The following is a 26,304-nucleotide window of genomic DNA, read 5'->3' as shown; positions in this document are numbered from 1 at the left end:
ATTTTCACCACCATAGAGGGCACTTTAGCACACTTTTTCAACCATAGGGGCACCAGATTAGTAGAAGGGCACTAGAAGGGCACCAGACGGGCGGAAGAGCACTAGAAGGGCACTATATGGACCAGACGAGCAGAAGGGCACTATCAGGGCACTGGAAGGGCACTAGAAGGGCACTGGAAGGGCACTAGAAGGACCAGACGGGCAGAAGGGCACTAGAAGGGCACTGGAAGGGCACTAGAAGGACCAGACGGGCAGAAGGGCACTATCAGGGTACTAGAAGGGCACTAGAAGGGCACTGGAAGGGCACTAGAAGGACCAGACGGGCAGAGGGGCACTATCAGGGTACTAGAAGGGCACCAGACGGGCAGAAGGGGACTATCAGGGCACTAGAAGGACCAGACGGGCAGAAGGGGACTATCAGGGCACTAGACGGGCAGAAGGGCACTATCAGGGTACTAAAGGGGGCACTAAAAGGGCATCAGACGGGCAGAAGGGGACTATAAGGGCACTCACTAAAGGCTTGATTCCACCGGACGCGTTACGGCAACGTTACGGCTGTGGCACGTCTTGGCCGCGGTCACCGCAGCAGATAGGTTCCACTCTAATCAATGAGACCATTTCCACCGGGCGCGGCTGCGGAACGTCTCAGCAACGTCCCAGGAGCGGCTCGCCGTGCCGCAGCGCTATCATTCCGTAGCATTTCTATTTTTGCCGCAAGCCGTTGCTGAACCACGTCAATTTCAACAGAGCAGATCGATCAGGGCAGGAAGTGAAAAAGTAAAAGCCATAGAGCATCAATTTTCAAAATAAAACACAATAAATAAAACACCAACATTATTACGTCATGACCGGTGGCACCAGGTCAGCAGTCAATCAATCAAAGGGTCTCAAATCATCATTTTTATAAGAACAATGTCAGAAAGGACAAAGCCTGGCATTTAATTGCAGTAGTTTTGGGAGTGGAAGGTGAGTACATTAGGTTTAGGATTATCGCGGGATCTCGTGATCTCGCGTGAATACGGCTGGCTCGCAAGGCAGAGTTGCGCTGCCGTAACGCGCCCGGTGGAAATGCAAGCTGGGCAAAGTCGCGGCCAAGACGTGCCGCAGCCATAACGTTGCCGTAACGCGTCCGGTGGAATCCCCGGGTAAGGCACGTCATTGAATTTTCCTCTCGTTTTCGACACTCTTGAAGGGCACTTTAGCGCGCTTTTTCAACCATTGAGCCACGAGGGGGGGCGGTCGCCCCCCCTGCCCCCCCCCCTGAGTCCGCCACTGTGTGTGAGTGTGTGTCTTCTGGTAGAGACAGTGGAAGACAGGTCCACAACCTATTGATGCAGCTGGCCAGTATCCCCCCCCCCCCCCCCCCTCCCCAACACACACACACAAAAATAGCTACACGCGCCAAGCACACGCAAGCCGGAAATACACAGAGGATCACTGCTGTCCCAGATATATCCCAGATCCGCCCCCCGCTCGTTCAGACACGGTTAGGGTAAAAAAAATGAGGGCGGGAGACATGCACTCAAACGCAAAGACCACACACACACATACCTTTACTGGTATTTATGGAGAATGCTTTTGAGGGGGTTTCAATTTGTTTGTATGTTCACACACACACAAATATTTGACGAAATTCTTCGACAGTAACACTGTAGTTGAATGTGTATGTCAGTACATTTATCACAAATCAAATTTTTCATACAATAGTCATCAAACTAAATCAAACTGAATTTAACATTTAGTTTGTAAGAAATCCATGTGAAAATAGGTTTCCTTCAGAAAAAGTGTAAGTATCCTTAAACATGAAATAAAATACTTCCATCTTTCAAGTATGCTTTCAAGTTTATTCAAACTCTCTGGGCAACCGCTTGATATCTGACCACAGTCTGTCATTTTTTACACAGACAAATAGCGCCACGAAGGTCACTTTCAAACTTTCACTGTATCACCAAGGGTCCAGAAAACACAACAAACAAATAATTTCACAATAAGGGTGGCTGAAATGGTTGACATGTTTTTCTGTCACCCTTATTGTGAAATAATTTCTTTGCCTTCTTCACCGTTCAAGCTTCACAATAAAAGCATTCCTTTTTTTCAATCTGCATTATACGGTTACAGACAAAGACCTATGGGAGTGATCATGATATTAAGATAACACAAAGGCACTAATTCTAATTACAATTTGGAATACAAAAACACAAAAAACGGATTTTAGATGAAGACACACCGAAATGTGGTGGTGCTTTGCTAGAGAAGATCTTGGCATTTGCGGACACACGCACACGCACACACACACACACACACACACACACACACACACACACACACACACACACCCTGCTCAGGGCTTGAAGGGGTCGGTGGGTGTGAGGCTGGTGCTGGCGTTGATGAAAATGCCAAGGGTTCCGACGGTGGTGAAGACCACAAAGATCCACAGGAACATGCGGTCCACCACCATGGCTACATACTGCCAGTCCTCCCTCAGCTAGGGAGAGGAGGAGGAGGAGGAGGAGCGGGAGGAGGAGGAGGAAGGCGAGAGGAGAGGAGTGGTGAGGAGGAAAGGAGGGGAGAGGAGGAAGAGGAGGAGGGCGGGAGGAGAGGAGTTGTGAGGAGGAATGGAGGGGAGAGGAGGAGGAGCAGGAGGAGGGAGAAGAGGAGGACCAGGGAGAGGAGAAGGAGCAGGAGGAGGAGGGAGAGGAGGAGGGAGAAGGGGAGGAGGAGCAGGAGGAGCAGGAGGAGCAGGAGGAGGAGGGAGAAGGGGAGGAGGAGCAGGAGGAGCAGGAGGAGCAGGAGGAGCAGGAGGAGGAGGAGGAGCAGGAGGAGGAGGAGGGAGAAGGGGAGGAGCAGGAGGAGGAGGAGGGAGAAGGGGAGGAGCAGGAGGAGGAGGAGGAAGAGGCGGAGGTGGAGGGAGAGGAGGAGGGCGGGTGGAGGGAGAGGAGGAGGGCGGGAGGAGAGGAGTGTTGAGTTGGAAACGAGGGGAGAGAAGGACGGGACAGGGAAAGAGAGGAGGGTGGAGGGGAGGGGAAGGACAGGACAGGAGAGGAGAGGAGAGGAAAGAGAGAGAAGAGGGCGAGGAAAGGTTAGCAGAATGAAGAGGAGCAGAGGAGAAGGGAGGAGGAGGAGAGGGTGGAGAGGTGGAGGGGATAGAAGAGGAAGGTAATAGAAGAGAGATAATGGGGAAGAAGAAAAGAGAAGAGAAAAATTACATTAGAGATAGACAGTCAATGAGACCGCAAGCATGCAGAGACAGACGGATGGAAATGAAGACAGAGCAACTAAAAAGAGAAATGGGCAAGAAAAATAGTTTGAAAAGGGTGCACGGACCAGAAAAGCAATAACTTCATAACAAACAAATGAACAAACAACCAGACAGTTACAAACCGCCCAAAAAAAATAAAATACAAGAAAAAGGACCTTTAAACGAAATCAGAACAGACATAAAGACCAAACAACGCATACATAGCTGACAAAATGGCCACCGTAGCAGCTCAAGAGGCGTCGGTTGAGGACACTCACAGCTTCGTAGTCCTTCTCGGCCTGCAGGGCCTCAGCGATGTAGGTGATGGCCTCGATGGCAGACTTGAGCTCGTCGGGCAGTGTCAGGTAGCTGCTGGGCCCGTCGATGTACTTCCTCATGTCCGTGGTCATACCCTCCGGCTGGTACCTGCCACAGACATCGTTTCAATACCATAAAAACATCGGTCTGAAGTTAAAGCTGCATTGTAATATATTTAATCAAGTTTGTAGCGTCACATTACCGGAACATATCTCTAGTCAATGCAGATTGAGAGGGAATTCAAATATGTTAGCAATAAATGTTAGAAGTAATATTTCAATAATAAAAAAAAAAATTTAACAAATTTATTTTAACAACAATATGAAAAACATAATTGACACATACAGACACACAGACACACACACAGACACACACAGACACGCACACACACACACACACACACACACACACACACACACACACACACACACACACACACACACACACACACACACACACACACACACACACACACACACACACACACACACACACGGCTGATGCTGAAGGACAGAGAAATATTCACTTGATTCATAAAAGAAAATCGAATAACCTCCTTGACCAGGACAAGCCAAAAGTAATTTAGCGAGTATTTGGAAATTAGGGTGCACATTGCAACCAACTGAATGAACCCCCTCACCCTTCCCCTTTGGTAGCCTGTACTGGCCTGTATCGTGTAAGGTGCCAGTAGGTTCTTCAAAATTATGTTATCGTCATCGACAGCATATAATAAAGTGTCAAGTGTCAAGTGATGAGTGTAGGATGAATAGATTCATAATTTGTAAAGTCTGTAAAACTAGAGGTCATGGTTTAGCAGTAAACGTATTTTTACATTGGTTTTACATGGTTGTTTTTTACACTCATCAATAAGTCACTTTAATCATGAAGCTAAATGACTTCACTCCCCTGAAGTCCAGAGTGGACCGCAACATGGAGGAGAAGCAGTTGTTGCCATTTGTGGACTCCTTGAGTGCTTTAATATCACGGTCAAAAGCTGTGTGCTCCTCCAGATGATACGATGAACCCATAGACGACGACGTGTGGTTGTGTACTCGTGCGAGCAAACTCACACAAATACGTGGGTACAATGTTCGACATGGCTACAGGCTAAGTTCCTTCCTTGAAGTCTCGTTAACACTTTAATTAAAAGTAGATTTTGTTTGCTCCTTATGAAGATGTAAAGGGCCATTCGGAGTCAAACCAAACCAAAATTACAGGGATTCAAGGGATTAGACTCGAAATTACATGCCATGAAGTATTACATGCCATTTCTGCAAAGTCCGTTCCACTAATGCCACTGATTTTTACACATTGCATATCTAATGGAAATGTAATGAGATGTATCGTACATCTGCACATAGACAAACAATACAAACCATTTCACACAGTAAGTAAACATGGCATCCAATGTTTGCTTCATGATATATGAGCTTTAATCCCAGGCATTACCACACTTTATTAACATTAATGACTATTCTTTGTCACACATCCGCTATGTTATGTTAGAATATGAAACACCTTTGTCAGATATCTTTGAGTGTGTGGCCTTGTGTGGCGGAGGAGGAAGACTGCATTACAATCGGTTCAGGTGAGAAGCTGATAGACGAGGACTTGCAGTACAGCACAGTGACCACTTGGGGGCATTGTAGTGCCACACTTCGAAACAGAGGAACTATCTCAAGAAGATTTCTGTCTGTTGTTGTCCTCTCTCGCAGCGTGCCTTGACTATAAACCCCTTTGGTATTCATTATGCTACATTTCTGTGTGCGTGTGTGGTTACACCCACACAACCAAGGTGTGCAGTTGTGTGGCAGGTGAACCTGTGACCGCACGCACGGACAAACACACACAAACACACCCACAGGCAGATGCTATCAGATGATTGGGGTATGGGAGAGAGAGAGACAGAGAAAGAGAGAGCCAGCCCCCCCTCCCCCACCACAAACACACACATCCCCATGGCGACATGTGTCCTAGGTGTGGTTGGGTCCCTTGATCGGGGAGAGGTGAATGACTAGTCAGAGGTACTATTTCAACCCCCCCCCCCCTCCTCCACCAACATGACCACCTCACCCACCTGCCAAGAGTCTCAATAAACCTAATTAAGGAGCTCTGAATGTGTGTGTGTGTGTGTATGTGTGTGAGTGTGTGTGGAGAGATACTGCTGTCTCATCGGATTGTCCCTAATAGAGATACTGCATCCTCCCCCACCTCCCACCCAACACTCGTGAGGACATTCACCTTCACACACACACACACACGCACACGCACACGCACACGCAAACACACGCACACACACGCACACACGCGCCGCTGTAATGTGTCGGCGGTGGATTTGTGCGTCGCCATTATTATTTTAGCAACGATTTACCTCGTCTGCCTCCGCCACCACCCTCCCCTCTCTCCCTCCCTCTGCTCCCCTCCAGGGAACAGCAGACCACAGGGGGAGAGAGGGAGAGCGAGAGGGAGACAGGGACAGGGAGGGAGAGACGGAGAGAGGGAGGGAGAGAGACGGAGAGAGAGACGGAGAGAGAGAAGGGGAAGGGCTGAGATGGGAAAGTGTTGAGTTAAGGGCAGAGAACGAGATGACCAATGAGAGAAATGGATAGCATCAAGGGTACAGAGAGCCTGTGTGTGGCCTTTTCAAAACGGGCGGTGAATTCCGATCTATGTCATGAAGCAGGTTGAGGGTGTCTTGTTCAGAGATGTTTACACGTTAGGGGGCGGACATTGGTGATCGATCCTGGTGCGTTTCGGCTGAGAGGTGAACAACTGAACCACTACGATCCTGAGAGTTTATTCCAAATAATTGTTTGACATATTCACAGGGATATTCTATATTTATTATGGATACTAGAGGCGACAGTGGCTCAGGAGGTAGAGCGGGTTGTTTGGTAACCGGAAGGTTGCTAGTTCGATCCCGGGCTCCTCCTAGCTGAGTGTTGAGGTGTCCCTGCGCAAGACACCCCTCCCTGACTGCTCCTGACGAGCTGGCTGTCGCCCTGCGTGGTTGACTCCGCCGTCGCTGTGTGAATGTGTGGATGAATGGAGGGTCTGCGCTGCTGACTGCGATGGGGAGGCTGCACCCACATTGCCGCAGCATCACAGACTGCGACGGTCGTGCCGCATCCCTGCGTCTGCGGGGCGTCAGTGTGGCGGGGGGAGCGTGACATGACTGCGAGTGCGTCGGGTTAAAGCGAGCGTCAGCAGATCGGGGGGGGGGGGGGCGGTGGGAACGGATCGATGGAACAGCGATCGGTCTCTCATCAGTCACTCGCCGTGACCCGCGTGTCCTCGGGAGAGAGGGATTTGCCTTTCACCACAACTCCCCCCTGGTGCGCACAAAACTCATTTGAGTACAAACAAACACACACCTCCACATTATTTGGCCATAAACTGAGCCATTTGAAGTTTGAAATTCATGTGGTCATGCATCTGCCTCATCAGAGACTGCAAACGCACTGTCAAAATATCAACTCGTCAGTATCAAATGCGCTCATGGCTCTTAAAGGGGATGGGAGCTGGCACACTGGTAATTAGGCTACTTCAGACCAACCTTTTTTAGATTTGCGCCGGGCGCAAGTCATTTATGCGCCGGTAAAATAGCAACATCGCCATAGAACCGCCCAAAAACATTCTCACTTGCGTTTCAGACCGTTAAAATAGGGCCCACTTAGTTGATGAGTCAAAATTGGTATGTACTTTTTCCTTATACCTGAGTGTGCTTTACCAGAAACAAGTACACACACACACATTTAGTTGTCGAGTACAGTAGCACACGTACACACAGATACACACACACCTGTTGGGCTTGGGGAAGAGGAAGGAGTTGGCGGGCTTGCGTATGAAGTACTCGTCGGCGGAGCGGCTGACCGTCTTCACGCTGACCTCACGCCGCACCGGCGTCTCCAGGGACAGCGGGGTCTCCACCTTGGGCCGCAGCATGCCCAGGTAGGGGGGCAGCAGGTGGATGAAGATCTGTTGGAGGGAGGGGTTGGTGGGGGTGAGGAGGGAGAAGGGGTTGGTAGAGAAATGGAGATAAGGTAAAGCCCACACGAGGTCGTTTTGAATAGGTACAAAAGGTGGAAACACCTGCAGGTGGATGCAAACAGTTTTTGGGGAGATGGTGAATTGGGGGAGGGTAGTTGTTGGGGGAGGGGGAGTGTTGAGGTGGAGGGTGAAGGAGGAGAGGGTGGTGGGGACAGTTTCAAGGGAGCCCAGAGTCTATGCTTAAAGGGATACTTCACCCATTTAGAACCGGCGTCCTATCATTCTAAAATCGCCATTGTATGATAAAAAAAAAAGTTTTTTTGCCCTCAGTCCAAACCAGTCTTCCCTTGGCCCAGCTTTCCTGATCAAATTTTCTCCCGAGATGACGTCAAATGACGCGTTTGACGTCATCTCGGGAGAACTTTGCTTGCCTGCTAGAAGGGCCGAGGACTACAAACCACTGGTTCCGCTAATTTGTGAGCCCACCTTGGTGGGCTCATGAAATTTGGTGGGCTACATCTCGTGTACGAGATGTAAACACAATGTCCGCCATGTTTCTTCACCGCTTAGCTAGAGAACAAATTTGCAAATGAAACAGCCAAAGTGGATTTTGAAAATCTATTGTTGGATTCGGACATTCAGGGCTATTAGTACGAGCCAGAATACAGCCAGGAAGAATTTATACAAATAGAGGACGAGGCTGCTGCGGCTGCAGCTGAACAAGCCTTGCCTGTTGCCGAGGACGAGGAGCCAGAGCGCGCCGGTTTGCTCTGTTCGCCTATAGACACTAACACAGAGTCCCTGTGCTGCAGCGAATTTCAGCAATGCCAGTTTCTTCTATAATAAATGGCTGAATCTGTCAAGAACGGGGCCATGTGTGTAACCTCTCACCCAGGCTTTACGCCTCATCTGAACAGTTGGGTATTGGATGCATATTTCCGGACCCAGAAAGTGAACTGGAAACGCCAGCCAAAGCCCGCCGGGAGAAACAGCAACTGAGCATAGAGTAAGTGTTTGTTTTTTTTACTAACACATTGGCTACAATAGTTTTGAGTCCTGGGGAACGTGACAATGTAGTTATCCGAAAGTAGCCGATCTTATTGGCAGAGCATAGGCTACTTTACGTTAGCTTGAAGTCTGTGTAATGCTGTATAGGCTACTCAAGGCATAATTTATCTTGCTCTGCTAATGTTGTTCTTTTTTAGACAGTATCGGCTTCCTGTGTTGTCCAGGCCATCAGAGCTAATGACCAAGCACAACATGGGCAGTACCGTTGCTACCGGGAGACAGTAGATGATCAAGATGAGCTGTGACTATTTTGACTCCAGCAAACACACCCTACACGTTTTACTTTTGTAAATAGTTCATATTTTTTCTTGAATAAAACTTCAAATTCATGTTGGTTGTTGTGATTTGTTTACTAACCAAAGTGCTGTTATACTAAAGTAGGCCTACTGTGTAAGATAAACACTTATTTCAACTGGGGAGGAAAGGTTGAGTACAAATACTTGATATGCTGAGCTACTGTAATTAGCTAATGTTTTTATGCTGGGCAGTAATATACAAATTATGCGTTAAAAACATGGGCAAAAGTCTAAATTAGTCAACATATCACGGGGATATGTTTGCACAAAGTTTGCTCGCGCTTCCACTTGAGCTAGGACCATGGGTCCTTCCCCCTCCAAACGGAAACAGGCGGGCGGTGCAGCGAGCGTAATGCACTGTGGTAGAGACACTTTCTGGCTTTTCTCAGGCTAGGATGAAACGATTTCAATTATTTTTGCACATTTATAATACATAGAATTATTTACTTCATCTAACCTTCATATCTCCACCGGTTAAGTATCTCTTTAATAAACGCAATAGCCACTGTTTAAATGACCATCATTTATTTATGCTTGAATTGCCGTTAGATTAATTTTTTAATGTTGCTCTGCATTTGGTTCATGGTCATCATTTGTTTTCTGTAAATTGTAGGTAAGTGAACAGCCAGTATTCTATGCGAAGAGTCCCAAAATGTAAACAATAAAAAAAGGGACTTTTAAGAGTCCAAAAGGGAAAAAGGGACTTTTAAAGCTAGGGCAGGCAGTACTTAAGAATCAGCTTTTCTGCCTATTTGTTGCAGTTCTCTTTACATCCTGGCAGCCATCAATAAATCAAATCCTCTGACAGTTTGAGTGTTTACCGATGCAAAAATCAAGGCTTTTCTGGCTGATTTCTCCAAACTGCCAACCCTAGATTTAATAAAAAAATTCATATTGGGAATTTTCACACATACACAAATTATTTTTTTGCATCCACCAGCAGGTGTTTCCACCATTTGTACTCATTCAGAACTAACTTAGTGGGCAGTTTTGAAAACACTTTTATTTATCTCCATTTCTCAACCGTTCATTCGATAGTGTTCAGCCTTATAAAGAGCGAGGCACCAGCTCCCCTAGCACCCAGCTCCATGACGAACACCACTCCTGATAGACTCCCTCTGTTACTGTCGTGGTCGCTGTTCGTCTATGTATCAGGAAGCTCTGGGAGGCGTGTGCTCGCGACCAGCGCTCACAGAGTACATTTCCACTGGGCTGACCTTCGAGGTCAGAGCTGAATGCCATCCGCTCAGAGCTTGGCTGTCAGAAGTCTCTCGTCGATGACCTGATGTGGAAAATGATGCGCTCAAGGCCGCGTTGGAGGCAAACGGCTCGCACAACCTAACGCCAGGCTAGGCACAGCACCGAAGGTGGAGTTCCCCGCAGCCCACGACCACTACGACCAAGGTGCCCGTCATTCTACACAACGTGGGCGACACTTATAGTGGCGCGTGGGGGAGAATTGAACGATACTGTCATGATCCGCTCCTGGTTTTCCCATTCACCTGCCTGCCACCCTGATCTCCCCTAATTAACCCAACCACCTCCACCTGTGATTCCTCGATATAAATCCTATCTCTCCACTCAGCCTCTGCCAGATCGTCTCTCGTACTCACAGAGCTTTCCCGCAACTCCAGAACTATTCTGCAACGCTGATGCTGCCTGCTTCTGACTTCTCGCCTGTCTGACCACCCGCCTGTTGTGCCCTCCCGTTGCCGACCCCTCGCCTGTCTGACCACCCGCCTGTTGTCAAGTCCCTGCCAGTCTGCCTGCTTCCCAGTCTCCTGCTCCTCGCCTACCTGTCTGCCCTCCCGTTGCCGACCCCTTGCCTGCTCGCTGCTTGTCTTGTTCCGGTAATCTTGGATTCCGTTTCTGGACAATAAAACCGTTGAACGTTGAACACTGGTCTCGGTCTGTGCTGTTCTTGGGTCCAACCTCACGTCCCATTACAGATACCCTTCAAAGGATTATGATCATTATGTTGCCTTATATGCTATATGAATGAGATAAGACTTTGAAGAATCTCCTGAAGGGACTTCTTCAAAAGATTCTTGATTCTTCTTGCTTCTTGAAAATATCCTCTTCTGTGACACCAGTATGTCCTCATATTATGTATGATAGATTCTTCAGATGAGGTCTAGACAGCCTGATGTTTAGAAAGTGTTGTGAAAGTAATCGATAAGGATGGCGAGGGTAAAAGATGAGAGGAACTGGGTGAAAGGTTTGCAACCAAGTCGGTTGATGTTGAAGCCATGTATGGGCTTGAAGCCATGTAACAACCTTGGCTTGGAGCTTATGGGAGGAATCCCAAAGCCAGACAATAAGAAACTGTTGGCCAAAGCTGGAAAATAAGTGGTTCCCGGCTTTTGTATTTCTTTCTTAAAGTTCTAAAGTTATGAAGTCTCCTGATCTCTCTCCTTGTTAGAGTTGAAGTGTTGTATTTTCCACCACACACCACCAGCCCCTTTACCGCCAGCCCCCATGGGCTGCACACCTCTTCCTCAGCTCAGTCCACTCCAAAGAGCAGACTACGGGGGGAATGAACCGTGGCTGGTACCACTCCCACTTGAACACTTTACACTTAACACTTTACTACACCTAACTATTATTACTATTACCACTGTTTTCGTTTCTCTACTTATTTTATTTTTATTATCTGTTATTATATTGATGCTGCGACTCATTTTTACTTATGTTTTTACACATCTATATTTTTTTTACTCATCTTTATTTACTTCACTTGTGTTGTTGCTGCTATGCGGCTGTTGAAGAACCCAGCCCGAGAATTGTACTCTTGTGTACCTGTGCAATACGATGAACTAAAAGCCACTCTGAGTCTGAATCTGAATCTGAATGGAGGGCGGTGTCGTCTCACCTTGCGCACCCACATGGGCATCTCGTGGGTGTTGGGCGAGCGGTGGTGGAGGTTGAGCACCACCACGCTGAGGATGACGGAGGCAGTGACCAGGATCATGGTGAACATGATGTAGTTGACGATGATGGGGACCCCCAGAGACGTCTCGGGGACCTTGTCGGCCAGCAGCAGCAGGAACACGGTAATGGTGAGCAGCACGTTGATGGACAGACCCATCTTCTCTCCTGGACACACACACACACACACACACACACACACACACACACACACACACACACACACACACACACACACACACACACGGAGAGAGGCATACGCACAGGTCGATGAAGCTGACACGACCCCACATGGCCAAACTCTACGACGTCCCACTTTTTTTTGCCGAATTGCATATTTGTAATACTGAGCTGTGTGTACATGTTTCCCATGCATGCGTACATGGAGATGACATGAAGATATTTTAATTAGCTATCGTTGAAACCAGGATGGCCGCCAGGGGATTGAGGCCCATGTTGGTGGCGAAGGAGCAGGGCGACGTACCGGCATCCGGGGGCAGGTAGAAGTTAAAGATGGCGATGATGGTGATGAGGATGCAGGGGATGATGATGTTGAAAATGTAGTAGAGGGGCTTCCTCTCGATGATCAGGTAGAAGGTCATGTCTTCGTACATGTCCTCGTTCATGTTCTTCTTGCTGGCCTTGTGGCGGATGTACCACTCGCCGCTTTCTGGTGGGGGGGGGGCAGAAACCGTTACCTTGACTACGGTCAGGGAGGATGCTCTCACGGTTTCAGTCTGCGGTTTAGGCTATAGTGGCCATGTTTCTGTTATTGACTTCTAAACACTTCCTTGGTATCGTCTTATATGCAACCAAACGAAACCCAACCATCGTGCCCACGTAACCCAAATCAACTCACCATGCATCCTGTGAGAAAATGAGGTTCCTCATTATGACATCTTGAATCAATAGATGGAGAACATGAGGTACTTCAGTATGACATCATGATTTAATTGATGTAGAACATGATTTTTCGTTTTGTATGACATCATTATTTAATGGATGAGGAACGAGCGGTACTTAAGCATGACATCATGATTTCACTGATTTGGTACCCACCGCTGAATCCCTCGTCCAGGACAATCTCGCGGATCTCCTTGCCCTTGGCATCCAGCGCGTACTGCAGGTCGATCTCGGTGGAGTCGTAGGTGTAGGAGCGGAACTGCATGGTGCAGTTCTGCCAGTCGAAGGGGAAGTAGGTGACCTGGGAGGGGGACGCAGGAGGAGAGGGCGGGGACGTGGTGTGTTAAGAGCCGAGGAGTAGAAGGCTTGTACAGTCAGTTATATTACGACACCGTGACATTTACAATAAGCGTAAACTCTGCGTTGGCCACGGGAGATTCTGAGAGAGACCGTCTCGCTAGAGCAGCGATTCCCAACCCCCGGTCAACAGACTGGAGCTGGTCCATGTAAGAGATGCGCGGATGGGCTATTATTTCATGCGCGACCGCATCACAAACACATCATTCGTCCGCCATCCATCCGAACCCACCATTTTTAACCATTTTCAAAACCGCACTCGCGGTTTTGAAATATATCTCATATCGAAACAAAATAACCCAAAGGCGGTCTCATCTACGAGTCGTTTGCTTAGTGTCCTATAAGGAAGGCGCTGCAACGAAACACGAGATGGGAGGAGGAGTGTGTGTGTGTGTGTGTGTGTGTGTGTGTGTGTGTGTGTGTGTGTGTGTGTGTGTGTGTGCGTGCAACTCAACCACTGTAAATAAAGAACTGTCAATGCATCTCTCTGCACGACTTTTATGTTTATTGAAGTCTAAGGTGACTTTTCTTGTGTTGCTCATATAAATGTAATGATTGTATATGAATGCATTGTTCAAGTGAGCCTGAGACTCAAGCATTTCAGTGCTATTCATTTTAATTGTTGTGAATAGGACAAGATGATACATTGTATGGATATGCTGGTCCATGGAACAAAAAGGTTGGGAACCCCTGCTCTCGAGTGCGTATGTGAGTGTGTTTTGTTATCGAGGTCTCGGATGATCGGACGGATAATCAGAGCATGGCAAAGTGTGAGTGATGTGATGTATGTGTGTGTGTGTGTGTGTGTGTGTGTGTGTGTGTGTGTGTGTGTGTGTGTGTGTGTGTGTGTGTGTGTGTGTGTGTGTGTGTGTGTGTGTGTGTGTGTACGTGTGTGTGTTTGTTTGTGCACCTTGACCCCGCAGGAGCTGCAGTAGAGGGCCGGGGGGGACCAGGTGACGCGGCCGCTGCTGTACACCTGCACGTGCACCTGTAGCGCCACGTCAAACACCCCATCGTTACTATGGAGACAGAGAGAGAGAGAGAGAGAGAGGGAGAGGGAGAGGGAGGGAGGGAGAAGGAAGAGAGAGAGAGAGCGAGAGAGAGCGAGAGAAGGAAGAGAGAGAGCGAGAGAAGGAAGAGAGAGAGAGAGAGGAAGAGAGAGGGGGAGAAGGAGAGAGAGACACACAGAGAGAGACACACAGAGAGAGACAGGCAGAGAGAGAGAGACACAGAGAGAGAGACAGGCAGAGAGAGAGACAGAGAGAGAGAGACAGGCAGAGAGAGAGAGACACAGAGAGAGACCGACACAGAGAGAGAGTGAGTCCCAGTGCAGGTTATCAGAGTTCTGTGTCCAACTCCACATGTCCTTCGATCGCTCACCCACGCTCACTCACAATGCTCTTTGGAGACTAAGTAAGATGTGTGGGTGTGTGTGGGTTTGTGCATGTGTTTGAGTAGGACTGCGTAAATCTATGTGCATATTCTATATTTCTGTGACAGTTTTTCCCACCTATTTATATATGAGCAGAAACAACGAACACACTATGTGGTATGTGGTAAGGAGACAGGCATCTTGTGCGGGGGGGCCTTGGTAGCTCTGTTATTGGAGAGACATCCTGGATTAATTTGCCTATAAAGCTCTGATAAATAGAGTGGTGGGCAAAGCTGTCTGATTAGGAAGACTGAGGAACGCCACACAGAACGCCACAGACTGAGGAACGCCACAGTAAGGAGCTGGGAGTGAGTGTGTGGATGTGTTGATGTTAGAGAGAGAGTTAGGAGGAAGCAAAAGGGGGGAAATAGAAATAAGCTGGGATAAAGATAGATGGGAAGGATATGACTGGCCTGAATCAAAGTGTTTTTTTCATTATCTTTCTTTTTACTCTAGCTCTACTCCAGTGGTCAGTCTGCGTTATTCTGGGGATTTAACTTTGAGCCAAATGAATGTGTTAATAGAGGCAGGATAGCCCGGTGGTGATGGTATTTGACTCCAATCTAAATTGGAGTTTTAACTCCAATGGATGTGTGCATGTGTAGCTTTCTCTTTCAGTTTCCCTCTCTCTCACACCCTCTCTCTCTTCGTTGCAGTGTCTCTTGCTCCCTCTCTCCCTTTTCTCTCCACTGCTCCAGCCCACTAACCTCATGCTACCAGTATGAATGTCCAGTGAAGTATATCCCCATAGAGACAATCATTTCTTTGCGTGAAATGTGTGTGTGTTGGCACATGCATGTGTATGTGTGCGTGTAGCTGTGTGTTTTTGTGTGTTTATGCACTTCTACATCTGTCCAAACTGGTTTGTACTCCCCTCAGGTTTTGAAATATGCATGTTGACTTTTAGAACTGAAAATCCCACCAAAAATATGTTTGTGAGTGTGTGTGTGTTAGCGAGTATGTGTGTTTGTGTTTGCAAGAGTGTGCGTGTGTGTGTGTGTTTAAACCTGAATGTCTGCAGACTAACTTGTAGGCGTCCATGCGAGAGAGACCTTATCTGCTCCTTTTTAACGTCACCGCAAGTCACCTTGGATGATAGCTAATGTCCGCAGGTGCCACGCTTAACAAACCTACCTCACTCTGTTTGGTCTCAACAATCACGTCTTGTTACGGAGTTGGCCCACCCGCCACGTGCACGTGAGTGTGCACGTGAGTGTTTACATTTAGGGGATTTTGTTGAAGCTTTTATCCAAAGCGACTTACAACTATTCATTCACAAATACACACATTCACACACCGGCGTCGACCACGCAGGGCGACTGCCAGCTCTTCAGCAGCGGTCAGGGTGAGGCGTCTCGCTCAGGGACACCTCCACACTCCATCGAACTAGCAACCTTCCGGTGTCCCAGCCAACCCGCTCTGCCTCCTGAGCTACTGCCGCAACGTGCACACCACACGCACATCACATGGCTTGTGGCTCCTACTTGTTGTAGAGCACGATGTCGGGCAGCCACACCTTCCCCGAGGGGATGCGCAGCACATCCACACCGCTGTGGTCCTTGGGATTCCACGACAACCGGTGGTCTGTCCACTCCTGTAGTTCATGCGGAACACACCGCTTTAGAGTGTTGTCTGTGTGTGTGTCTGTGTCTCTGTGTCTCTGTGTGTGTCTCTGTGTGTGTGTGTGTGTGTGTGTGTGTGTGTGTGTGTGTGTGTGTGTGTGTGTGTGTGTGTGTGTGTGTGTGTGTGTGTGTGTGTGTGTGTGTGTGTGTGTGTGTGTGTGTGAGTGAGTGAGGACAGAAAAACTGCGATGCTTTGCCAAACAGAAACAGAGGGACCAGGGAAGTTGGAGGTAAAGGTGAGTTCAGAATATCATTATCATGATTATTATATTATTTATATATTATCATTATTTATGATGTTATTATAAATGTTGGGATAGCTGGGTGCATTCCATGGCCTATTGCATATTTGTCTCTCCTCCTTATGCTTTGTATTTGCCTTGTCTTCATATATTCTTACCAATTTAACTATATAGTCGCAATCAATTTCAAAAGGGAACATTTTTGTGTCCCATATTTCTAAAAGCTTTCTAGAGAGAAGAGGCCGTTCCTAAAGAGATCTGTGTCGGCTCGCAGGGGGGGGGGGGGGGGTGGGGGAGTGACAAATATATAGACTGTTACACACAATTTTTCAATCTGTCACAGCCTCAATTTAAAGGGGCGCTGGCAGACTCTCCGTCATGTCCCGCGACGCCTTAAGAGCACGATAAACGGAGCGCTTGTCAAAGGAACCAGGAGGAGTGGGTGCTTGTTAAATGGGGTGACCTCGTAGAGCCGTTTAAAACTGAAGGCGTTTACCGTTGAAAGGTGAGTGTGTCCATGCATGCAAAATGAGACACACTGCTATCGGCACATAAAAACGATATCAATTTTTACTATATACTGTATATTATATCCATGCAATTCCTACCAGATTCATCACCACAGTTGTACTCATCTCTTCATTCTTCATGTTCTGAGAAGACAAAGAAAATAACAAATCGTGTTAATCGTAAATCGTTTTCATCTGATAATATGACAAAGTTCTTCCATCCTTGAGTAAAACGATTTTTTTTCCAAATGTTAAGCTTTTTCCAACAACATGAGTACAACTTTGCATTTAGGCTTCTTTTCTCAGCAATACACATAGAACTCACGGATCACAACAACATATATTTGCCCCCTAGTGGACAGTGGTAAACTTTTGATAATCATTTAAAATAATACAAACCACAATGCACAACAACCCACCATACGCCACACATAAATATCACTTTTCATATCCTCTGTGTGAGTGATCTAGTGTTTGTTTGTATTTACATGAACAGAGTGTCTGTGATGTGATCCGAGATACCGAGGGGCAGACGTGTGGAAACGTTGTGTGTGTATGTTTGTGTGTGTTTGTCTGTGCGTAGGTGGGTGAGTGGGAGTGTTTGTGTGTGTGTGATATCTTGTGAGGCCCCAGCCCTGTGTAACAAGGACTGCTATTTAAAACTAGGCTCAGAAATGCCTGAAAGACAGCTGGTGCAAGGACAGAGGGGGGTAGAATCCTCTCCCCCTATTCTCTCTCTCTCTCTCTCTCTCTCTCTCTCTCTCTCTCTCTCTCTCTCTCTCTCTCTCTCTCTCTCTCTCTCTCTCTCTCTCTCTCTCTCTCTCTCTCTCTCTCTCACACACACATTAAGCGTCTCTTGCTCCCTCTCTCTCGACTCCACTGCTCCTAGCCTCATGCTACCAGTATGAACGACTAGTGAAGTAAATCCCCATGTCTCCTTAAACGCTGGGAACCACTAGCTGCTAACCATTAGCCTAAAGTTAGAGTGCCACGTATTTATTTGCGGGATTTGTATGTGTGTTGACGCATGCGTTTATGTGTTTCGATGCATGTGTGTGTGTGTTTATGTATGTGTCGATGCGTGTGTGTGTGTGTGTGTGTGTTGGGGGGTAATTTTCTGTCATCATTCCACTCAGGAACTTAAAGTGTTTCGTGAATTTCCCTTGACCTCTAAAGAGATGTAGCGTGTGTGGTGGTGAGTGTGTGTGTGTGTGTGTATGTGTGTTTGTGTGTGTACATGACGTTCTACATTTGCCCAAACTTGGTTTATATTGTATTTATACTTTATATTTCCATAGGCTTTGAAATTACCCTTTCGAACTAAAATAAACCGAAAGAGATGTGGTATGAATGAGTGTGTGTGTGTGTGTCTTGGCGCGATAATGTGTGTGTGTGTGAGATTTTGTTCATATTTGTAAAAAGGGAAATTAATGACAATGTGAAGTGGAAGGAACTATTTCCAATAAATTGATTAAATGCATCTTGATCGTGATAAAAACGTTAAACTGATTCTAGGGGTTGGCGAACATGACCCCGCTGAGTAAACAAGAGCTTGTGCATAATTGGGTTTAACTGGCAGAGGTTTGTTAAACTGACAAAATGAATCAACTGCAGGGTTATTGGAGAAGTCTGTGTATTGATTTCCATTTTTAGGGACCATTTGTCGTTTACAAACCCCTTCAATAAACGTGCTTCAGCATATCACCAATGGAAATTGCCAGTGTTTGTCTTCCGGTTCTTGATGTCAAAATAATTTGTGAAAACGTATAGTTAACTGAAATAGTTGTATAGGATGACTTACTTATTTCATGAAACAAAAACCTTGAGAGGGAGAGAAACTCAAAGAAAAGTCATCCATCGCTGCATGCTTTGAAGCAGTTCCTATATCGAGCCGGCTGAACAAAGGTGACCTGAAATGCATCCTACCTTCACCACTTTTCAGTCAGACGCTTTCATCCCAAATAAGTGACCGGTGATATTAACGAGCGGTTAGGTCTTAGGCGTCGGGTGCGGGGACACATTACAGCTAAGACTACAGACATTGGGGTGAGACACCAGATCCTTTCAGCTGGAGGTGGAAGAACTTCCTGACCACTGTACTACACTGGACCTGTGCTCCAGCAGGTACAAGTACATCAATCTGAGCCAAGATTAACTCAAAAGTACACACAGACACAGGGGTTTACTTGTGTGTAATAATTGTGTTTATGTGTGTTTGTGTGTGTGTGTGTGTGTGTGTGTGTGTGTGTGTGTGTGTGTGTGTGTGTGTGTGTGTGTGTGTGTGTGTGTGTGTATGTGTGTGTGTATACGGGTGTCTGTGTATAATATACGTGCTTACATGCCGGTAATTGATGTGCATTGGTGTGCGTCTAATATATGTGCGTGTGTGTGGGTATAAGTGTGTGTCTAATATATATTTGTGTTTATTTGTGTGTGTGTGTGTGTGTGTTTAATCCGTGTGTGTGGGTGTGTTTAATACGTGTGTGTGTGTGTGTGTTGTGACAACCCGCTCCCCACCCGGGGGAACCGCGGGGTAGTGGTCGACGGGGTATACCGCCTTCACCCACCAGTCGGCAGCAGAGCGTGCGTCGGCACCCGGTGCAATCACCGGGATGCAACGCACCTGGCCGGGGGGGGGGGAGAGTCGGCATAAAAGACGATCGTGGACGCACACCGGGGGGGAACAAGAAGGACCAGCAAAGAACCAGTCGATAGCTGAGAGTCTCACGGAGGCCACCATTGACAGTATTTGCATTGCCTTGTACCCTTTCGCCGAATAAACGCCGACTTCGGCTTACCCTGGAAACTGAGTGTGGTGCATTCCGTGTGAGTTAGAAACATTCGTGAACCGGGCTGCCACATATGGTGGAGAATGCAGGCAGCCCAGCAACTCAGCGCCAGTCCCCGGACCAACCTGCGGCCGACCGAGAACCGACGAGACCGGAGGGGGCCCCTGACGGCGTCGCGGACACCACCACCGGAGCCGCCGGTCGTGTCCCGGGAGGGTCGAGAAGCGAGACGGTGCTACGCCTGCGGTCAGCCGGGGCATTTGGCATGAGACTGTCCCGGGGACAGAGACGTGTCGATGCCATCGGCCTATGCGGTCGAGGGCACGCACCGGCCCTGTATGTTGGCCACCAGTTGGGCACAGGGGGTAGCCGGGTCCCCGACTATCCCAGCACGGGTTATGACCCAGGACACACAGGCCCTCCTGGACACGGGTAGTGTGGTGACCCTCCTTCGTCCGAATCTAGCGGGGGGGAAGGGTGGGGAGCCTATGGAGGTGGCCTGTGTACACGGGGATACCCGGACCTATGGGTCATGCCATGTGGTCATCCGGACCCCCTACGGGGTGTTCACAGCCCGGGCGGGGATCGTACCCCACCTACCGGTACCCCTTCTTATCGGGAGGGATTGCCCGATTTTCCACAGACTCTGGGATCCGGAGCGGGAAAATCGGGTAAGGAGAGAGCCTGCTCCCCGAGCGGGGAGGAAGGTGCGACCGGCGTATGGGGCCATCCGGATACCGGCGACCCAGGAGGAGGCATCGGCAGAGGACACCGGGCCGGAAGGGGACGGACCCTCGCCACCGGGATCTCCGACCCCCTCGGGAGGGCGCGCTTCTGGACCACAGCGGCCCGGACCCGACACTGACGGCGCCAGATCTGAACGACCCACCCGAGGACGCCGAGAGTTCCCCTCTCACCGAGCTTTCGGACTTCCTACCGGAGGGGGGGGTAGGAATCACTCGGCCGGGCCAGTTCGCTAGCGCCCAGCTGCAGGACGACGCCCTCAAACACGCCTGGAGCCATGTCCTCGCACACGACGGACAGACCCGGGACTCGGTGAGTTGCCTACCACACCCACACTTTAGCACCAGGGGGGCCCTGCTATACCGGGTGGTGGAAAGGGACGGGGCGGTGACCGAACAATTAGTGGTCCCTCGGACGTATGTCAGCAAGGTGCTGTATATGGCCCACACACACCTCCTGGGAGCCCACTTGGGCATGGACAAAACCCGGGATCGGGTCTTGGCGAGGTTTTACTGGCCGGGGGTGAAAAGGGACGTAGAACGTTACTGCCAAACGTGCCCGGAGTGTCAGCGGGTAGCTCCTCGGCCCTCGGCTAGGAATCCACTTATTCCCATGCCCATCATAGAGACTCCCTTCGACAGGATAGCTCTGGACATTGTGGGACCCCTCCCCAAGACCAGCAGGGGACACCGGTACATCCTGGTGCTGGTAGACTATGCAACCCGGTACCCTGAAGCCCTACCCCTGCGCGCGGCCACCGCTAAGGCGGTAGCGAGGGAGCTCATGCTTCTGTTTAGCCGGGTGGGGATAGCATGGGAAGTACTGACGGACCAGGGGTCGTGTTTTATGTCTCGTGTCCTAAAAGAACTGCTCAGACTTCTCCAGGTCAAACAGCTCCGGACGTCGGTGTATCACCCCCAGACGGACGGCCTGGTGGAACGGTTTAACAAAACTTTAAAACAGATGCTGAAAAAGGCCATGGACACAGACGGGAAGAACTGGGACCAGCTGTTGCCCCATGTACTGTTCGTGGTGCGGGAGGTGCCCCAGGCTTCTACGGGTTTCTCCCCGTTCGAGCTCCTGTACGGGAGGAGGCCTCGGGGAATCCTGGATCTCGCCAAGGAGACCTGGGAGAGTCAACCGTCACCCCACCGCACCGTGGTGGAACATGTAGAACAGGTGAGGGACCGTATGGCCCAGGTCTGGCCCATCGTCCGGGAACATCTCGGGCGTGCCCAGCAGGCCCAGGCGAGGGTCTACAATCGGGGAGCCCAGCTGCGCGTCTTCCGGCCTGGGGAGCTGGTGCTGGTCCTGGTCCCGACGGCGGAGTGCAAGTTCTTGGCCAAATGGCAGGGGCCATACGAGGTGGTCGAGAGAGTTGGAGAGGTAAATTACAGAGTGCGGCAACCAGGGAGGCGTAAGCCTACCCAACTGTACCATGTGAACATTTTGAAGCAGTGGAAGGAGGGGGGGAATCCGCCCGGTCCGGCACCCCTGGGGTTGGTGGCCCGACGAGAGGTTCCGGTGGTTCCGGTAGGAGAGGACCTCAGCCCGGCCCAGAAGCAAGACCTCACTGACCTGGTCCTGCAACACCAGGACGTCTTCTCCGAGCTCCCGGGTCAGACCTCGGTGATCCAGCATGACATCCGGACGGCACCTGGAATAAAGGTGAGAGTTCCGCCCTACAGAGTCCCGGAGGCCAGACGGGCGGCGATCCAGGAGGAGGTGGCCCGGATGCTGCAGCTGCACGTCATTGAGGAGTCCCGCAGCGCCTGGTCTAGTCCAGTCGTCCTCGTGCCCAAACCTGACGGGAGTTACAGGTTCTGTAATGACTTCCGACGGCTGAACGAGGTCTCCGACTTCGACACCTATCCCATGCCCAGGGTGGACGACCTGATCGAGCGACTGGGGCACTGCCCGGTATCTCACCACCCTGGACTTGACCAAGGGATATTGGCAGGTACCCTTGACCAAGTCCGCCAGGGAGAAGACGGCGTTCGCGACCCCGGGGGGTCTGTTCCAGTACACCGTTCTCCCCTTCGGAGTCCATGGAGCCCCAGCAACCTTTCAACGGATGATGGACCAGATCCTGCGGCCGCACCAGGCCTACGCCGCCGCCTACATAGATGACATCATCATCCACAGCGACAGCTGGGATGTCCACATCCAACAGCTGAGGGCCGTACTGGGCGAGCTACGGAAGGCGGGTCTCACCTCCAATCCGGCCAAATGTCGCCTCGGGTTGGAGGAGACGGCCTACCTGGGCTTTCAGGTGGGTCGGGGAAACGTCAGGCCCCAGGAGAGCAAGGTGGCTGCCATCAGGGACTGGCCCCGACCGACCTCCAAAAAGCAGGTAAAGTCATTCTTAGGGCTGGTCGGGTACTATCAGCGGTTCATACTCGGCTTCGCCACCCTGGCCAGCCCTATGAACGACCTGACCCGAAAGACATTGCCAGACCGGATCCGGTGGACGGAGGCGGCCGAGAAGGCCTTCGAGTCGCTCCGGGGAGCCTTGTGCTCCGAACCGGTGCTCATAACCCCAGACTTTACTTCCCCCCTCATAGTACACACCGACGCCTCGGAGGTGGGGCTGGGGGGAGTCCTGTCCCAGGTCCGGGCTGGAGAGGAGCACCCCGTCACCTATATCAGCCGGAAGCTCCTTCCCAATGAGAGGAATTACTCGACCGTGGAGAAAGAGGCCCTGGCCATCAAATGGTCGCTGACTAAACTCCGATACTACCTCCTAGGTCGGGAGTTCACCTTGGTCACCGATCACGCCCCGCTGAAATGGATGGCCAGCGCCAAGGACTCCAACGCCAGGGTGACGCGGTGGTTCCTGGCCCTCCAGGACTTTCGTTTCAGGGTGGACCACCGACCTGGCAAAGAGCACGCGAACGCCGACGCCTTGTCACGCCGGGATGCCTGCCTGGGCTGGGTTCCCGGGGACCGGAGGCCTCATCTAACGGGGAAGGGATGTGACAACCCGCTCCCCACCCGGGGGAACCGCGGGGTAGTGGTCGACGGGGTATACCGCCTTCACCCACCAGTCGGCAGCAGAGCGTGCGTCGGCACCCGGCGCAATCACCGGGATGCAACGCACCTGGCCGGGGGGGGGGAGAGTCGGCATAAAAGACGATCGTGGACGCACACCGGGGGGGAACAAGAAGGACCAGCAAAGAACCAGTCGATAGCTGAGAGTCTCACGGAGGCCACCATTGACAGTATTTGCATTGCCTTGTACCCTTTCGCCGAATAAACGCCGACTTCGGCTTACCCTGGAAACTGAGTGTGGTGCATTCCGTGTGAGTTAGAAACATTCGTGAACCGGGCTGCCACAGTGTGTTTAATACGTGTGTGTGTGTTTAATAAGTGCGTATGTGTGTGTGTTTAATAAGTGTGTGTGTGTGTGTGTTTAATATGTGTGTGTGGGTTTAATACGTGTGTGTGCATTTAATAAGTGTGTGCGTGTGTTTAATACGTGTGTGTGTTTAATAAGTGTGTGTGTTTGTGTTTAATACGTGTGTGTGTGTTTAATACATGTGGGTGTGTGTGTTTAATACGTGTGTGTTTGTGTTTAATATGTGTGTGTGTGTGTGTTTAATACGGGTGGGTGTGTGTGTTTAATACGTGTGTGTGTTTGTGTTTAATGTGTGCGTTTAATACGGGTGGGTGTGTTTGACAAACCCTCACCAGTCCGACGAAGGAGGTGAGCATCATGCCCACTCGCACCACCACGCGCTCCTCAGCACGGCGGGCCGGCCGCACCTTCAGGTTGTACGTGAGGGGTGCGAAGAGGTCGGACATCAGGGCCTGCTCCGCCAGGATGGACTCCACTGGGGGGAGAGGGAGGGGGAGAGTGGGGGGGAAGACGGGGCACATAGGATCACAGGTGACGGCACATTGACCGAATAAGAAATATACAAAAATGTAAAATTAAATGGGACACGGTATCGATACCTGTGCAAGCGTACATTTTTTTTAAGCTCAAAATAACATAATCCTAAACATAATAATAACATAATAATTAGGACGATATTTAAGATAATTTTGAAATTAATAACTGACAAATGGCAACAAAAACTTCCAATATATGACATGATCATAGTTTATATATTACTTAGATACAAAAAAAAGAAATTATTTGAATTTGAAACTTATGTACCATGAATATAGAACCATACATGGGGCTGAGTACGTCTCATCTCAGTGTGTTTTTTACCCTGAATTCATGAGATACACAGACATAGATTTGGATTCCTTAGGTTTGGATTCATATTACATATATTTCCCGGGGTACAAGAAGTGAGCCCCTATAGTAAAACACGAGGCGATGGCATCATGGTTTGTTGGCCAACATTCAACTCTGAACAGTGTGTTAGTGAACTAATCAAGTCAGTTAATGCCAACTCTCTGCAGGCCAATACCAGCCAACCAACAATTTAAATCGTAGGATAAATGAGTTTGAATATCAAACTATGTGGTCTGTGAGGACCAAATTATAGATTAAGAGGCGTAGCGCACTTATTTCATTGTGCCAAGACGTGCCAAATACGGACTACACACACACACACACACACACACACACACACACACACACACACACACACACACACACACACACACACACACACACACACACACACACACACACACACACACACACACACACACAGGGCAGCCTTGACCATGTGTCGTTGTCTGTGTACAGTCGCACAACCGAACTTACCTCCGACGGCACACAAACTCCATAAGCAACATGGCACCAGGAACAGCGCGCAGCCTCTCATGGTCCCCCCGCGCAATACGCACGCTTCTTTGTCCCGCTAATGAATCAAATCAAGTTAATAGATGCCCACTACAAGTAATGGCCTGGTTCAGTTTGGTTGTGTTGAATCTGGAGTGTAGTTTGAGTTGTTGAGTTTGGTCACCGGGTCCAACTGTTCGTCTGCTCGAATTACTCTACTGGAGGGGAGGGGAGGGGAGAAGGGTGACTGGGCTGGTGGTGTCACCAACCAGCTGCCTTTCTAGTATCTAAAGAGCTAGGCTAGGCTATAACTTAGATGTTACTACAGTGTGTGTGTGTGTGTGTGTGTGTGTGTGTGTGTGTGTGTGTGTGTGTGTGTGTGTGTGTGTGTGTGTGTGTGTGTGTGTGTGTGTGTGTGTGTGTGTGCGCATGGGTCTGTCTGCGTGGTTAAAATGACTATCATTAGGTTCATAATAAATAATAATGTGCAAATAGTGATTATGGGCCCTATTTTAAAGGTCTGTAACGCCAAACTGGCCGCAACTGTGGGTCTATTTAATGATATGCGGCAATACATTAAAGGCACCCAGTGCAACTTTCGAGGCTTAAAAATAAACATACTAGAAAAAAAAAAATACTAGAAATTGAATGTTTATTTTTCATTGAATGTTTACATAAAGTTGCACTGGGTGCCTTTAACAAACATCGTTTCTTACATGTGTTCCCCCGTTAATATACATCGCCATGGACTGTATTACATTATGCGTTTAGTTTGCGTGTGTTTAAACTGATGGGTGCACACATATGAGGGGCCGCCTGGGACAGAATCATACTTGGTCTTACACACACTATTATAATCTTGCATATACACCAGTTTACTCATACACATACACACACTATTATACTCCTTTTACATGTATTTATGAGAGTGTATAGTTGTGTATGTGAGCGAGTATAGTAGCGTATGTGAGAGAGTATAGTAGTGTATGTGAGTGAGTATAGTAGTGTAAGTGAGAGAGTATAGTTGTTTATGCAAGAGAATATAGTAGTATGTGTGAGAGAGAATAGTATTGTATGTGTAGTACGAAAAGTGTACATCGATCCACACTTCGCGATTTGACCGT

At 49.2% G+C, this 26,304-nt stretch overlaps 1 protein-coding gene across 3 annotated transcripts; it reads right to left on the bottom strand.

Annotated features, from left to right (window-relative positions):
* Positions 1 to 1,576: 1,576 nt before the first annotated feature.
* On the bottom strand, positions 1,577 to 25,429 carry LOC132475751 (acetylcholine receptor subunit beta-like). Of its 3 annotated transcripts, XM_060077035.1 has the most exons (11): positions 25,163 to 25,429; positions 24,127 to 24,269; positions 17,003 to 17,047; positions 16,015 to 16,124; positions 14,009 to 14,117; positions 12,898 to 13,042; positions 12,323 to 12,508; positions 11,783 to 12,006; positions 7,359 to 7,534; positions 3,517 to 3,664; positions 1,577 to 2,485 (listed from the first exon to the last, which is right to left on the bottom strand). In XM_060077035.1, the coding sequence occupies exons 1-11, from the start codon at positions 25,221 to 25,223 to the stop codon at positions 2,342 to 2,344; spliced, it is 1,491 nt and encodes a 496-aa protein (XP_059933018.1). In that variant the 5' UTR covers positions 25,224 to 25,429; the 3' UTR covers positions 1,577 to 2,341. The 3 variants fall into 3 exon arrangements, with proteins under 3 accessions (XP_059933018.1, XP_059933019.1, XP_059933021.1); XM_060077036.1 differs by lacking the exons at positions 24,127 to 24,269; positions 25,163 to 25,429 and adding an exon at positions 17,392 to 17,461 and having other exon boundaries at positions 2,198 to 2,485; XM_060077038.1 differs by lacking the exons at positions 24,127 to 24,269; positions 25,163 to 25,429 and adding an exon at positions 17,303 to 17,325 and having other exon boundaries at positions 2,198 to 2,485.
* Positions 25,430 to 26,304: the final 875 nt, after the last annotated feature.

Source organism: Gadus macrocephalus, chromosome 17 (genome assembly GCF_031168955.1).
Source record: "Gadus macrocephalus chromosome 17, ASM3116895v1".
In the NCBI taxonomy this organism is placed as follows: Eukaryota; Metazoa; Chordata; class Actinopteri; order Gadiformes; family Gadidae; genus Gadus; species Gadus macrocephalus.
This window is presented reverse-complemented; position numbering and strand designations above follow the sequence as displayed.

Coding starts and splice junctions, on each gene's coding strand:
- LOC132475751 (XM_060077035.1), bottom strand. CDS start 25,223: ATGAGAGGCTGCGCGCTGTTCCTGGTGCCATGTTGCTTATGGAGTTTG. Junction 24,270..25,162: donor GAGTTTGTGTGCCGTCGGAG/GTAAGTTCGGTT, acceptor CTCTCCCCCCAG/TGGAGTCCATCCTGGCGGAG. Junction 3,665..7,358: donor CTCTTCCCCAAGCCCAACAG/GTGTGTGTGTAT, acceptor TGTCTGTGGCAG/GTACCAGCCGGAGGGTATGA.